A 15,489-nucleotide genomic window follows, 5' to 3' on the forward strand; every position below is an offset into this window, starting at 1 on the left:
AAACACATACATATTACTCAGCAGTTTGAATATTCTATAAATGTAACTTTCTTGGTTCTTAATTACTACTTTTCAGCATAGAAAAAAACTAATTACTATGGCCTCTAGGTGAGGTGAGAGGCAATTGATCAAAATTGTACTTGATGGTCATCTCGAACCTGCTTTAGTCGGGAATCATTTGGCATGGGCACCACCACGGGAAATGTGTGCATTTTTTAGGTATGGCTAGATTAACCACCACGTGGGAGTGATCCAGACCGTTGTATTGGCGGCTATGACCGTTAGAACTCATCTCCTACAAGGAGATTTAAAGGGGCTCACATGTTACATAAATTATGTTAAGAGAGTTTTTATTAAATTAAAATTTTTGGATAATTAAATATACAGATAATTACAAGGTGAAAAGTTATTTCATTTAACCAAATATTGCATCTCTTTATGGAAGGAAGAAACATTTAATTATGAACAATGGTCGTGGTCTATCTATAAATAAGCATGTGATTCTTCATCAGTCACAAATGAATGCGAAAAATAGATAGGCCAAAAACTCTTATCTATCACTCTCCAACAAATTATGAGAATTTTAGGATTTTAAATTCAACAAACATTCAAGTCTAAATTATTCAATTAAAGTACTTAAGCAACAATGACTAGAGGTTAATATTTTTATTTGATGTTTATATGATAATCTTCTACCGAATTCTTACAATGACTACTAGATTGAATTGTTTAGAGTGGTCGCGGATACTCTTAAAAATTTGGTTGAAAGTGGTAACAGAGAGTTTGGGCAAACTTGTTTCTTAAAAGTTAATTTTCAAGTAATGTATTACCATCTTATGAAATTTATTATTTTAAAAAGTGTAACCGTCCCGAGCGAGAGTAACAATCACATATAAACCCTTTTTTTTTTTCTTTTTTTTTTAAAAAAAATTTATAAAAATCTAAGTCAGACGAAAATTGTAGCTGTAGGCATGGGGTAGCTTGACTGGAGGGAAATTCTGCTTCTGATGATATATACCAAATAATTCGGTGTCGGTGCAAACTGGACAGTAGTCAATAGCTACGTGTCACATCGTAGGCCAACATGTCCTACATTTACACTCGGAACTGCCACATAAGATTCAAACTGAACAGCTATGAAACACGTATTCAAAAGCTCCACTTCCATGTATGGCGTACGTACGTATAATATAAGACCAACTACACCAGAGAAAACGTCGTGCAACGCACAAGAACCTGAAGAATCATTAATGGCGGAATATCAAGAGGTCTATATTGAGGGACCCCAACAGGAACATGTATCTGGGAGGTCGGTGCTTTGCGCATCAGTTGCCGGCATGGCAATAGGGGGGCCGCTTCTGGGCATGTCGGGGTTCAGTTTTATTGCATCAGTTGCATTACTACTCATAACCTCTCCGCTTTTGTTACTCTTCAGTCCTCTGCTTTTCTGTGCTGCCCTTCTTCTTGTGGGAGCCTTGGCTGGCTTCTCTGCGGCTGCAACCATTGCAATGGCTGGTGTGTCCACTCTGGGCTGGGTTTTCCGAGAGCTTAGAGCTGGCAGGGGAGATCACGTGGGGTCGACGTTCGGTGAGAGGTTGGCAGAGTCAGGGGAGAGATTGAAGAAACTGGGCGAGGGTTGGGCTGCTCATCTGCACCAGATGACACCTGGAATCGAGTTTGAAATGAGTTAATTTCTTGGTTTGGTAAATATTCTGTGTGTATGTATGTATGTATATATGTATTTCTCTCTGTATATGTATTCCAAGTTTTAATGATTTTTTGTTTTTTTTTGGGGGGTATAGTTTCTTGGATTAGAAGCTAGGTTAATAATTTGTTAAGGCTATGAAGTTATGATGTGGATATTTTGTGTTTGATTAAAGTCTATTTCTTCCAAGTTCTAAGCAATATATGGTAGTGGGGTTTACTCCTTAATTAACAACTTTGGTTAGAGGTTACGCCATCAATCTCCCCAAGGGAAGTCATTCTAATTATCTCATAATTTACAAAATGATTGTCTCACAACTTAACATCGTAGGTGAATATTATTTTTTTAAAAAAATAAAAATAAAATAAATTGACCCTTATTTTTTACATTATTTTTTAAAAAAATAATAAATAATATTCATTATTAACTTACGATCAGAATAACACAATAAGAACACTTGACATTATTAACTTACGATCGGAATAACACAATAAGAACGTACACTTGGCATTAAGTAGTGATTCTATAAATATTTAAGCATTTCGTAAAATAAAATAATATTTTTTAAACAAATGTTTAAAAAAGTGCATTTGACTTACAAAATTGTGGTACCAAATGGGCTTTTAGGAGGTTATATGTGCATGCGAAATAGGATGTCTTCGTTTAATTTGAAATGAATAATATCCCTGGCCTATTTCAAAAGTCTGAATTCACCGTGTAAAGTCTTTTTAAATCTATCAACTTTTCTAATTAATATTTTAAATAAAGTCACATTATTTATATTTTGTTGAATGACTAATCAATATGTTTAAGTTTAATTATTATTATTATTATGTGGCATTATTCACACCACCAAATACAATAATAACAATTAAATCCTGACATAATAACGTTGACCATTAAATGAAACGACACTCTCCATCCATTAATTTGGAGATCGAGTCCTATTCCTAGCTAGGCGTTAAGTTCGTTGAAATAACGCCTTAAATCATTACTACCAACAAGAAATTAATTAATGAATGTTATATAGTTTCGCTAGGAGGTTCACGAACTTCACGGTACGTGGAATATTGGGGAGAGATGCACTCTCTCTCTCTCTCTCTCTCTCTCTATAGATATATATATAATAAAGTAGTCTTACTTTAAACGTTGAAACTACCTTATAATTTTGCTTTCTTTTTATTTTATTTTATAATTCATTACTTTTTCTTTCTTTTTTTCCTTTTTTTTTTTTTTAATCATAAAATTGCATTATTTTTATTTTCTTTCTAAATATGTCGTTATTCTCCATGGTGGCTGCCTGGTTTTCTTTTAAGGGGCCGACAAGCCGCCTTCACAATACCTTTTGAGTAGCCTTTCAGCCTTTACAACATTCTATTCGAATCATATAATTAATTTCTTCCTTTTACTTTAAAATTACTCCTTAATTCATCTTTACCTTTTACATATTCCAAACATTGGGTTTGAGGAAATTAAAGCTTAATTTTTTTTACTTCTTTATTTTTTATTAATGAAGCAAGAGAGGATTGGACCTCGCCTATTGTCTATCGACTCTTCGAGTGATGGATGCTATACGTTCATAATACAAATTGGTTGTTGTTAGGAATACTATACTACATTCGATATGCTAAAATGATGATTTATATCTAGGGCTAGTAATTTGGTTGGCTTGTTGAGTTTGAATTTATTCATTTGACCCGTCAACTCGTTATTAGGGTTGATCCTTGATTGATTCGTTTACGGTTTATTAATAAACTTAAATGGGCAGACCCGGTAGTAGGTCGAACATTATTATATTATGTTGGGTTGGTGAGTTGTATAAAAAATTTGACGACTATAAATGAGTATTACTAAGAAAATAATAAACTGTAATGAAATTACTACTTTTATGAATTTGTTTTGTGATAACACATGAATGATTAACTAAAATGGATTAATCAAATTGTAACTAATTTTTTTAAAATACATTTATAAAACAAAACATAAATAACACCTCATGGCTCATTCTCTTAGTTGACGCCACTCTCAACCACTAAATAGAGGTGGTCGAATCATCTCTAATTCGGTAGTCATTACATGGTATGCCTTGGATGACTATGAATACCTTATAAGGTTTGATTGAGGGTGAGGTGACTAGACACCAGCGTGGGATATCATAATGAAAAATGATGAATAATTTTTTAAGATATTATTTTTAGATTTATTCAAATAACGAAGAATACTTTTTTTTTTTTTGAGAAAAACAACCAATATTCCTCATGTTAGAGGAATAACTATGAGTCTCTTACATCTCTAGAAATATTTATGCATTTTAATTTTTATTATAAGCATCTTATAAATTAATGTAACATTTATCATGTTACTCGTCAAGAAATTAAATTTGATTGTGATTGATTTATTATAATAATGCCACGTGATTGTTAATTTGTTATATCATCAGCCTTCAAGGGAGATTATGATACCAAGTTTTTATTTATTTATTTATTTTTTAAAATTTTTAAAAAAGAAGTTGAAGAGTAGGTGAAACGACGCCGCCCTCGCCATAACTTATTTCCTTCAACTTCAATCCAATTCAAATCCTCATAATTAGAAAGAAAAAAAAAAAAAAAATTTATATATATATATACAAATCCTGAGAATTTAGGCGCATCCCGCATGCTTCAACGGCATAGATCTCACCGTACTTCTCATAGAGCCTTATCTTCGTACGCACACAGACACAGCACACTCTACCCAAAGAAGAAACTAAAACAATAAAAAACAATAAATAATATTAATTATACAAGAAAAAAAAATATCGTCACCCACACTGAGGAAGCCTCTAGGAAACTGCTCAAGTCGGCAATAAGGCAGCGACTTGGGGGAATAATCGGATTCGTGCGTTCACGAAAGGAAAGAAAAGTATTTCGTCTCATCTTTCAAAGTCTTTGAAATAACCTTACAAAGAAATATCGAGTGGATCAGAAAGTCCGGATCGGGGGCTATACTTATTGCTTTGGTTTCTTTGGTTACACCAACAGATACTGCTTATTGCATTTCTCTCTACTTCAAACGATTAAGGCGGAGAATCCAGTAGCACAAGTTCTACATGTATCTATGTCTATCAGTGGTTTGAATTTTTGTTAGAGAGTTTATCTGTGGTGTAGAAAAGCTTAGATTTTTTTTTTTCATTGTTTTTGTTGTTGATTTGATTTGCAGATGACCGGTAAATCTCAGATCAGACAACCCAAATTAGCAAGGTTTGATTTTTTTCTTTTTTCTTTTTGAAATAGCAGATCCGAGAGATTGTGATTTTAGATTTAGTGGGTTTGTTGGTATGTTTTAGTTTGACGTAGTTTTAGAGATTTTAGTGTTATGGGTTTTCTGCTTTTGGAACAAAGTCACAAGCTATGATGGAGGGTATGGTTTTTTCTTTTTTATATGTTGTACGAAAAAACAATTTCAGGAGCAACCTGTAGGAATGCTTAATCAAGTTTGGTTATTTGCAAATAAATGTAGTTCTTAGTCAACGTTTTTAATGGGTGGCGAGATTTTAGGATAAATCTGTGTCGCTAAAATTGAGGATGTTTTTATGGTATCAGCTGCACAAGAGGTTCTGGGACCTTGTTGCTTTGATGTTGAGGACACTTCATCAAGTAGGCGATGCCCTCCTATGAAAATGCAAGAATTGTCGTGTTGGTAGTAGAAACTGATGGATTATAAGTTACAGACTGTTGGCGTTCTCCCTCAACTTGAAGTAAGTTTCAACCTTCATTTTTCATTTTCATTTTTCTTTTTGATGAGGGAAGCTTTATCCTACATCCCTTAATGTTGTAACGGTAGTCTTGTTTATCATTGCATGCATTTGGTTATAGTCATAGAAACTGAAAGCGCCAGTCGCTGGACTAGTTCATGCATGGTTAGCAAATATTTTAATTTGTACATATAATAAAACCTTGTTGTAATAACGTTTAGGAAGAAGGGGCTCGTTTTCTTTTTTGAATTTTATAATTTTTTGGCGATTAACAGATGGGGTCACTAGACGGAAAATCAGTACATGAGTTCATGGACAAGAGTCATTTTAGCCCGGAGGTAGATGCTCAGAAGTTGCATCCTACTCATACGGTTGAAATTGGATCGTGTTCTGGAGGTCTGCAAGCTAGTAGTAATATAATGTGCATGTTGAGGAATGTTGTGTATGAGAACATAAAGAAGGTGGTTTTCTCAAGTAAACTCAACTTGCTGATGCCCTTTGGGCCACTAGCAATTCTTGCTGAGGGAATGACTGGCCATCGTGTAAGTGGTTGTTCTCCCTGCCTTGAATCATTTGTATTATTGTTCAAGTAAGTTTTTGTTTATTTTTGTCTGGTAAATTACAGGGTTGGGTCTTCGTTCTGAGCTTATTGGGTATAACACCTTTGGCTGAGCGTTTGGGTTATGCTACAGAGTAAGAATTTATGGTTTTTTCTAGTTTATTTATTTATTTGAAAGAATATGAATTGTTAAGTAGCTAATGTAATGATTTTCATTGTGATTTAGGCAGCTAGCCTTTTACACTGGACCTACAGGTAAAAGTTTTTGTTGTATCTGAATTCAAATTAGTAAATTTCTACCTTTTATCTCTGGTTTATTTTTTTCTTTATAACGTCAGTACTTAGAAATTCCTGCAAACTTAATTATTGGTTCTGTACAATTTCTGCACAGTATCTCCCTAGTCTTGCTTGCAACTGCCATAGATATTTGTTCATTAGACTTCCCTCTCCCTTCTTATTGATCTTATTGAGAATATCAGACTTGAAAAATAGAAAAGGATTTAATTGGAAAGTAAACTTTTGATTTAATATGCATTCTTGATCAAGAGATCAGGAGATGAACTTTGTTTCTTCTTTGTCAGCCGCAATCGTCCTAAAAGTCTATGTAGAGTAATATAATATTTAATGTACGGGTAGTAAGGGATTTATTCTCTTTTTTTCATTTTTGTGTTACTTTTTTAGTTGCCTTTTTTATTTGGGATATTGATATTAATTTTAAGGATTGAAGGGTTGGCATTGGTATTGGGCAACTTCAGCAGTCGTAATTGTTTTATTCTTGCTTTGGCAATATAAAGGGCACCAATGTACTTATCAAAAAAAAAAAAAAAAAGAAAAAAAAAGGGCACCAATGTGTAATACTCCCAACATTGTTATCCATGCATGTGCTTAACATTTGGCTTTTTTTGCTGGCATAATTGGTGTCATTCTCATTGTTTATTTTCATCTAGAGGTTGGTAATCAGTTTTCTATCTGGATTTGTTTTTGATAAAGTTAATTGGAATTTGCAGTTGGAGGCCTTTTAAATGCTACTTTTGGGAATGCAACGGAATTGATTATATCAATCTATGCACTGAAAAGGGGACTAATACGTGTTGTTCAGATGTCGTTATTGGGCTCAATTCTGTCAAACATGTTGCTGGTGCTTGGATGCGCATTCTTTTGTGGTGGGCTTGTTTTTAATAAGAAGGACCAGCACTTTGATAAGGTGGACTTATTAGCAGCTTTCCTTGGGGTTTTATCTTTACATTCCCTAATTTTTAGTCTTGTGCGTCTTTCGGGACAAAGCTGATTTAAGTTTCCATGCAGGGAACTGCTGCTGTAAGCTCTGGATTGCTCTTGATGGCAGTCATGGGCCTCCTATTTCCAGCTGTTCTTCATTATACCCACACTGAGGCTCATGCTGGGAAGTCAGAATTGGCCCTTTCAAGATTTAGTAGTTGCATTATGCTTGTTGCTTATGCTGCATACCTTTTTTTCCAGCTAAAGGGTCAAAAGAATCAATATGTTCCTCTTAACGAGGTTGGCTATGTTTTCTGTTGTACAGTATCTCTCTTCCTTTCTCTATATCTATCTCTGATTTTTTATTTTAATTAATTAATTAATTAATTAATTATATTTTTTATGAATAATAATAATATCATTGAAAGAAAAGGGCAAAGCCCTCGTACACGAAAAGTATACAAGAGAGCCGAATACCTAAAGAGTATTTCAATCTAAAAAACAAATCAAATCTACCAGATTCTTCGAGTCAAAATTAGGAACATTTACAGTAAACCAATCCAAAAGAAATCTAAAAATAGAGTATATTTGAAAAAGCATATTGAGCTCGCTATCCTCAAAGAGGTGCCGATTCCTTTCTCTCCAAATGCTCTACATTAAAGAGAGCATGAATAGCTTTCCAGATTACCTTTGTGGTGACCCCTCCTTTAAAATTTCCAGCAATGAAGAAGCTCTAGGATGTTACTAGGCATCACCCAAGAGTATGCTATCTAGTCTGGTATGATTTGAGAAATTTCCCCCTTCTAATATTCTTCCATAATCCCACCCCAAACGCTCTGAGAGACTTGTTAGGACACCACCCATCCCATGAAACTTCCAAATTTAGAGTCCGCCACCGCTCTCCACATAGCCTTTCTCTCAAGCCCATAGTGCCAAAGCCATTTTCCTAAGAGAGCATTATTTAACTTCAACAAATTTCAAACCCCTAACCCTCATTTAGAGATTGGCGAACAAACCTTAGATTAGCTTACCAGGCAAACATGGGCTGAAGGGTGTGCTCGTGTTGTGGGTTTATGACTGATTGAGTATTAACAATAGAAAAAATTTAAGAGGATATTAAAAATGCAATTATGAAAAAACTGAAAAGGCTGTGGAGTTGCCTAATAAGGGAGTCTTATAATTGATGTTTCTGCTCCAAAGGTTAAGGGAAGGAGTCTTATAATTGATGTTTCTGCTCCAAAGGTTAAGGGAAAGAGGGAGCTCAAAAATTTGGAATGCTCCATAAATTTCGAGGCTAGAAGTTGGATGTCTTCTCCAGCTAAGTGCCAAAACCAGCGGGGGTTTTGTGGGTCTAAAAATGCATTTTCCTTCCCCCTGAGGTGCAGTAGGGGCTTTGGGTTTTTAGGGCTGTTATTGGGCTTTTGTGGGTTTTAGATTTGGATTTTTCCCCTTTTTTAGGGTGTTTTGAGTGTGGGTTTTGGTTGGGTTACCTATGTATACTTCCTTGTGTACTTAGAGGCGCTTTGCGCTTTTTTTGATATATAGAACATTACTTATCAAAAAAAAAAAAAATAAATAAATAAAGAAAACTGCTACATTACACCGGACTAATTTTTTTTTTTTGTTCTTTTTGGTTTTGTTCGTTTGTGTGGGTGTTTATGTGTCATCTTCATGACAAGTCATGAGTTTTGAGTCCAAGAATGAAGATTTGCATTAGCATGGCTACCTTGTTAGAATTTTCAGTCATATCCTTATAAACATCAATGGCTCAAACCTCTTTTAATGCTTATGTTGTGGATATTCCAGGTTCCTCATCTTAATCTAGTGGACTGTCACTTTTTGTTTTTCTACATAAGTCAGTATGCTTTTCAGTGCAACATTTGGTTGGCTTCATGACTTGCTAAGACTTTACAAGTGGGCCTTACTTTATTTGTGTATTATAACAGTTAAACTTGGAATGTTCAATTCATTGATTTGTGGTGTGATGCATGTCATCAACTCAGGAAGGGAGTCTGAACGAAGAGGCTTTAGACGATGATGAAGCTCCAGAGATCTCTAAATGGGAATCAATAACTTGGCTTTTTATTATGACTGCTTGGATATCAGTCCTATCTGAATATTTAGTTAATGCAATAGAGGTAATATTTTCCTGTTCGTGCTTTCTCTCTCTCTTTGAAATATTTATTATCATATTTTTTGAAGGAGCAAGCAGGTTGAAAGAATATCATTGATTTTCTTTTGGTTTTCTAGGACGCATTACAATTAGATTCTTCAAGCACACATGTTATGTACAGCACTTTACACTTTGTCTGGCCATGTTTATATGGTTATATCAAGTGCTGGCATTGTACCGATTGTTACATATCTGTCATGGTTTGGGCTATTGACTGGTTGCAAGTATGGACAAAGGAGCAGTTGTTCATACGGTTGAAAGCTAGTCGTAGACGTTACTCAAATGGTCAAAACCCTCACAAATGAAACCTTGAGCAAAATGTTAGATGACTTGATGGGATTGTTGAAAGCCTGTCTCATCAAGCACCATCATCTATCTACCCCCCTCACTTCTTTCATTTTCTTTGCTGCCTCATCTCTTTGTTATTGGTTATTGCAAATTTGCAAGCATTGCCTTTTCAGACTAAAAGTGATGGGATTTCTAGAGTTTCTATTGGATAGATTACTTATTTAAGATTGTAGTTGAATGAAAGTTTCATAGTGTTATTCTACTGACATCGTTTTGCTCCTCTTCTAGTCTTTGATTGATGAACTTTTTGGTTTGCAGGGAGCATCTGTTGCATGGAATATTCCGATTGCATTTATTAGTGTTATTTTGCTCCCTATTGTAGGGAATGCTGCAGAGCATGCAAGTGCTATTATGTTTGCCATGAAAGACAAGCTTGTAAGCTTTTGGACATTTTCTTCTAACAATTTTTGTTACAATCGGTTGCAATAATTTGAGTTGCGCCCCTTTGCACCTTTCAATGAAATGATTTATTTATCCAAAAAAAAAAAAAAAATTGAGTTTCTCTGCAGGACATTTCCTTAGGAGTGGCAATAGGATCATCAACACAGATATCGATGTTTGGGGTAGGTGCTAACCAGATGGATTTTTTGTTATCTATTTACATTTTAGATTTAACTTGCATTGGAATTTGTATGGCTGTTTGAACTATTCAAAATATCTGTTTATTATGGACGAGTCATTATACGTTTAGTGCTTCTGCATTGCATTGGAAGTTGTATGGCTGTTTGAACTATTTAAAATATCTCTTATGTTATGGACGAGTCGTTATATGTTTAGTGCTTCTGCATGGTAGCAGAGGTACTCTTATTTAGGACTGGCAACTTCAGAGGAAAGGAAGTGATAATTCTGGTTCTTCAGTACTTTTGAAATTAATGTCTTTCATTTTTGAAAGTATATTAGTAATTGGTGTATGATCACCCGCTTGCTTCTTGACAAATATACGTATAACCATGGAGGCATGCCTAAGATGTAGGTGGGCATTGATTTCAAGTCTTACTCTCTTTATTTAGCTCCAAAAAATTCCATTACCATATTCTAATTCTTTTCTGCCTTTTTGTTGCCGGTAGTTTAGAGCATAATCGGGTTCTCATATGCTTTGTTGTTCATGCATCCATCTTATCATTGGAATGGCATTACTATATAATTCATTTCGTGCTTGGATGACTCATTCATTAATGAGATATTTTGCATTGACGATTGTGCTTGTTGGACTTACTTTGTTGAATATTTTTCTTTTGGTGTTAAAATCTTCTAAAATCGTCATTATATTGCTGCAGATTCCTTTTTGTGTAGTTGTCGGTTGGATTATGGGGCGATCTATGGACTTAAACTTTCATCTTTTCGAGACAGCAACACTTTTTATAACTGTCTTGGTCGTAGCCTTCTTGCTCCAGGTTTGCATTTCACTTACTAAGAAAAATGAATTTCTATAATTTGCTAAAAATGTTCCATTCTCAAAGAAGGAAGTATTTTAAATAATAGGGGAAATTATACATTACTTGTTATTTGGTTTGAATTCAAGTTGCCAACCTGTTGGTTAGAGTTGAATGTTGTCTACCTGAGATCTAATTGTCTTTGTTTTTGGTACACGACTTCAATGTATTTAGATCGTGATAAGGTTGCTATGGTGTTTTATGTAGGGTGGCAATATAGGTTGACAATTCATGTTCGATTGTCGGGTTCGCGTCGTGTTGAGGCATGGATATAAGACTATATAGATCAACTATAGCCTGACCTATTTAATTAAACGGGTCAGACCCTCAACTCTATCTAGCTAATTTCGTATTGGGTTCATGAGCCGTGTCAAAATTGTCAAACCTTACATTGTGTGTCGAGTTCAAGTCGTGTCAAGATATATGTATAAGTCTACTAATGTCAACTATAACTTGACCCATTTAATTAAATGGGTATAATCTTTCAACCTTAACCTGTTAAGTTCGTGGATTATGTAAAAAATTGCCGCTCCTAGTTTCATGGATCTGGCATGTGATTTGCACATGAGAATTTTGAATTAAAGAATGTGACCTAAGTGTGTAAAGTGCAAATTTTTAAACAACAGGTGGGCAACTCAAATTTGATCCAATAACAAATGGATAGTGTAATTAATCCCAAAATATTATATGTATGCCACGAGAGGCTGTAATTCAAAGTCGATGGTGCCAAATTGTAAAGTCCTCCTGCATTCTAAGTTGTGTTGTTTGCCCAGTGTGCTGTGAACAAGCTTGTGCTAATAATTTCTCTTATATGTTTCCAATGTTTTGTTTGCAGGAAGGAACTTCTAATTACTTTAAAGGACTAATGCTTATACTTTGCTATCTGATAGTCGCTGCAAGTTTCTTTGTACATGTAGATTCTTCAGCGGGTCAGTTCTAAATGAAAGCTTTTCTGTTTCTCCTGCTTAAGTTTCACCTAGTCTGGTTTCAATTGAACATTTGTCATTGTAAGAACACGCCATATAAAGCTCATCTTGACGTCGGGGGTGACCATATTAGCATTGAATTGGTTATTTTGCAGATGGTGGTCAAGTAGGAACATAGTCAATAAAGCCATTGATTCATAAGGTTGATCTCCGACAGCTTCGGTCCTTTCTGCTGTATTGTATATATTTCAATTTTCAACTTTTCTCCCTGCTTGTGCTTCTGAGTAAATTCAGATAACCGATTTCTTGCCTATTATGTTCTCTGTTCTTCAGCCTTCTGCTTGGACACCACATGTTCGCTTAGATTACAACAAGAAGTGTATTATAGAAAAAAAAGGGAAGATTTCCATCTTATTTGAAGGTGTAAATTTATCGCCATGAATGGGAATCTTCGAAACAGATGGAAACCATCAGGACTGGTGATAAGAGCATTGGTTTTAGGATTACCATAAACTGATGCTTTTCTGTTTTGTATCATTATTGTTATTTTACATTATATTCTTTCTTTTATTTTCTAATTAATGACATGTTCCAATTAATTACCATTTTACTCTTAAACGGTAAATTATTACGGTGGCAGTCTAACCCAGAGCGTAATAACCTTGGCTCTTTTTGTTAATTTTTAAGAGGGTATTTTTGGTTTTTGATTTTTGATTTTTGGTTGAAAAAGTGTTGCGATGTGGTATAGTGTTTTATGTTTAGGGTTAATATTCTTGTTTTGAAAACAAAAAATAGAAAGGGAAAATGAAAAAGCGTTTGGCAACACTTTAGAGAAAGTATTAACACAATTCTTACAAAAGCGCTCAAAATTATTGTTATTTTTATGTTTTATCACAATTAAAAAGTAAAAGGCACTCTTTACCAAATGAACGCTACAATATTTTCTATGTGCATGGTGGGATCTTGGTAATTTTAAGTCGGAAAATATTTGCCAAAAAATTGTGATTTTGATTGGGAAAAACTTTGGAATTACGTGGATGTGACTCAACGTCGTATTAGTGGGGGCAGACCAATCACGACCATGAGGCATATTAGCTCCATCTGTTGGCTGCCCACAGAAGGAATGAAGGATGGTGTCGTGTCGGTTGTTCCATCGCTTTTTTCTTGTTGCGGCTTCTTACCGTGAATTTGCGAGTGACTTTTGGTTTTCATGGGGTTCAAATTCTCAATTAATAACATATAAAATATTTAATTAAAATATAAAGTAAATTTCAAAGATTAGGTTTGAAAGCAACACCCTTGCCCGCTTTATCTTAAAACTAGAACTGGTACACAATTAGTGTTCACGTGTGAGATTCGGATCGTGTCGAAGTATGAGTATAAAGTTATATAAGTTAACTTTAACCCAACTCATTTAATTAAACAGCTCATAACCATTAACTTCAACCCATTAAATTTATGTTGGATTTGTATTGCAAGTATTAAAAAATTGCCAACATGTTAGATTAAACAATCCTAGAATAGTATGCAGGAGTTTCAAATAGTTGCCCCCTACGCCTCTACATTATTCCGTCTCTGACTCTCTGTTAAAAAGAGAATCCTTCAAAGATTCTTGTTGACCTCTTGTGGCAAACTCCAATCAAATTCCGGAGAGCATAAGTATAAATGGCGCGTAGATAGGCATGCAGCAGCAGCAGTTACCTTCCACCAAACATTCAACCCATGGGTTGATGCGTATACGAAAAGCATAAGACTTTTTTTGTTTTTACTTCAAACGGTAGAGGGTTGGATTGAAAGACTTTTCTTAACGTGGGACTCAGATCTTAAAGAAATTTGACATGGGTTTTCCAAGCTCTCCAATCACAATTGAGGACATGTTACTTTCAATCCTTTCTGAGCTTTGAGTTTGATGGGTGTGTGTTTGTTTTTCAAGTGATTGATTATATGAAAGTTTGGTGCTACTGCTACCAAGGCTGCCCAACTTTTCCATGACATATATTATAAGGTCGGTTGATAGATCCATGCCCCCCACTGCAGTAGAATCTGATAATTGTTGAGGAAGAGAAATGGGTGGTGAAGAAGAAGATCGGCAAGCACCCTTACTAAGTAGCCCTTCATCACCTGATGACCATCAGGAGGACCCTCGCAAAAGAACTGGTAATTTAAGGAAATATCTTCATTCATTCTTCACGCTTTTTTTTCCAATATGTTTCGATCATCATGAACATAAACAAGCAAACGACAGCTAGCTTTCCATTTTTTCTGCTTTGGGTATATGTAGTTTTGAGAACCTGTCTCTGGGTAGATGCCAAAATCATATGTTTGAGAATTTCTTTTTCTTGTTCAACGAGTTCTAGGAAACAGAAGTTGCATGTGCTCGTGCCTTATCTGCTGCTACATATTAGCAGCAGAGCCGTTTGGTGAAATGTGAAGGAAGAAATATCTCTCTCTTCAATTGTTGGAAACAAACCAAAACAATTCAGATGGCATAAAATATCTTTCTCTTCAACTGTCAGCCTTATTGACTTATTGCCTAATGCCACGTCCGAACACATGATTAGGCAATGCACTACACAAATCTGGGTGGTTTTACTCTTGGCTGCTGCGGCAGTGTTTGGTAGGTTAGATTGGCAGTTGGCATTTTTGAGAGAGAGAACAAATGGTCCAAACACTATCATTGTGCATAGTTCTCTTCATAATACACGCAGTATACAAATCATGGTGTTGACATTGAAGCTTGAAATTAAATTTGAAATGTTGAAAAAACTACAAGAGATCTTCTGTAATTTATTTTAATTAACAGCATGTAGGCCAAATCAGCAGTTATGAAGTAGAGTTTATTTTAAAGTTTTAAGCTTTGGTGTAATTGATTATTTGGGCTAATATTGATATATTTTGTGAAGGGACCGAGTGGACGGCTATAGCACATGTAATAACAGGAGTGATTGGGGCAGGAGTTTTGTCTCTTGCTTGGAGCGTGGCTCAGCTTGGGTGGATTGCAGGTCCACTGCTCATGATTGCGTTTGCAGGCATAACCATTGTATCCACAAACCTTCTGTGTGACTGCTATAGATACCCTGATCCTGAACATGGCCCCTCTAGAATCAGGTCCTATATGGAGGCTGTCAAACTGTATTTGGGTGAGAGATTCAATCCCATTTTTTCTAATTAATTTATTTTTTGTCATCACATCACATCTCTCGCCCATCAATCAATGACGCAGACACAGCTAGCATTATTTTGCCATACTGGGTAGCTATACTTGTCTTCCATGTTGAACTTAATTAAAAAAAAAGTGGACCCATGCATTTAACAAAAAATCAAAGAATACTCCATTTTCAAAGCTTTTATCCGAATTTTCAGTAATTTGTTGTTTGGATTATTGGAGATCTTT

At 35.1% G+C, this 15,489-nt stretch overlaps 3 protein-coding genes across 6 annotated transcripts; all 3 read left to right on the top strand.

Moving 5' to 3' along the window:
• The first annotated feature begins 1,196 nt into the window (after positions 1–1,196).
• LOC132176721 (oleosin-like) lies at positions 1,197–1,789 on the top strand. Its single transcript, XM_059589004.1, has one exon. It carries the CDS (start codon positions 1,251–1,253, stop codon positions 1,689–1,691), a length of 441 nt encoding a protein of 146 aa, XP_059444987.1. The 5' UTR covers positions 1,197–1,250; the 3' UTR covers positions 1,692–1,789.
• A 2,695-nt stretch (positions 1,790–4,484) lies between these two features.
• On the top strand, positions 4,485–12,700 carry LOC132173584 (vacuolar cation/proton exchanger 2-like). Of its 4 annotated transcripts, XM_059585102.1 has the most exons (15): positions 4,488–4,795; positions 4,904–4,944; positions 5,287–5,441; positions 5,714–5,980; positions 6,064–6,131; positions 6,224–6,252; positions 7,005–7,201; positions 7,303–7,515; positions 9,219–9,353; positions 9,995–10,111; positions 10,246–10,299; positions 11,014–11,130; positions 12,005–12,098; positions 12,251–12,297; positions 12,429–12,700. In XM_059585102.1, the coding sequence occupies exons 3-14, from the start codon at positions 5,397–5,399 to the stop codon at positions 12,271–12,273; spliced, it is 1,359 nt and encodes a 452-aa protein (XP_059441085.1). In that variant the 5' UTR covers positions 4,488–4,795; positions 4,904–4,944; positions 5,287–5,396; the 3' UTR covers positions 12,274–12,297; positions 12,429–12,700. The 4 variants fall into 4 exon arrangements, 3 of the variants coding, with proteins under 3 accessions (XP_059441086.1, XP_059441085.1, XP_059441084.1); XR_009439325.1 differs by lacking the exons at positions 12,251–12,297; positions 12,429–12,700 and adding an exon at positions 11,377–11,487 and having other exon boundaries at positions 4,487–4,795; positions 12,005–12,093; XM_059585101.1 differs by having other exon boundaries at positions 4,489–4,795; positions 12,251–12,700.
• A 1,103-nt stretch (positions 12,701–13,803) lies between these two features.
• Positions 13,804–15,288, top strand: LOC132173871 (probable amino acid permease 7). Its single transcript, XM_059585532.1, has 2 exons — positions 13,804–14,252; positions 14,999–15,288. The coding sequence occupies exons 1-2, from the start codon at positions 14,162–14,164 to the stop codon at positions 15,265–15,267; spliced, it is 360 nt and encodes a 119-aa protein (XP_059441515.1). The 5' UTR covers positions 13,804–14,161; the 3' UTR covers positions 15,268–15,288.
• Positions 15,289–15,489: the final 201 nt, after the last annotated feature.

This window comes from Corylus avellana, chromosome ca3 (assembly GCF_901000735.1).
Source record: "Corylus avellana chromosome ca3, CavTom2PMs-1.0".
Taxonomy (NCBI): domain Eukaryota; kingdom Viridiplantae; phylum Streptophyta; class Magnoliopsida; order Fagales; family Betulaceae; genus Corylus; species Corylus avellana.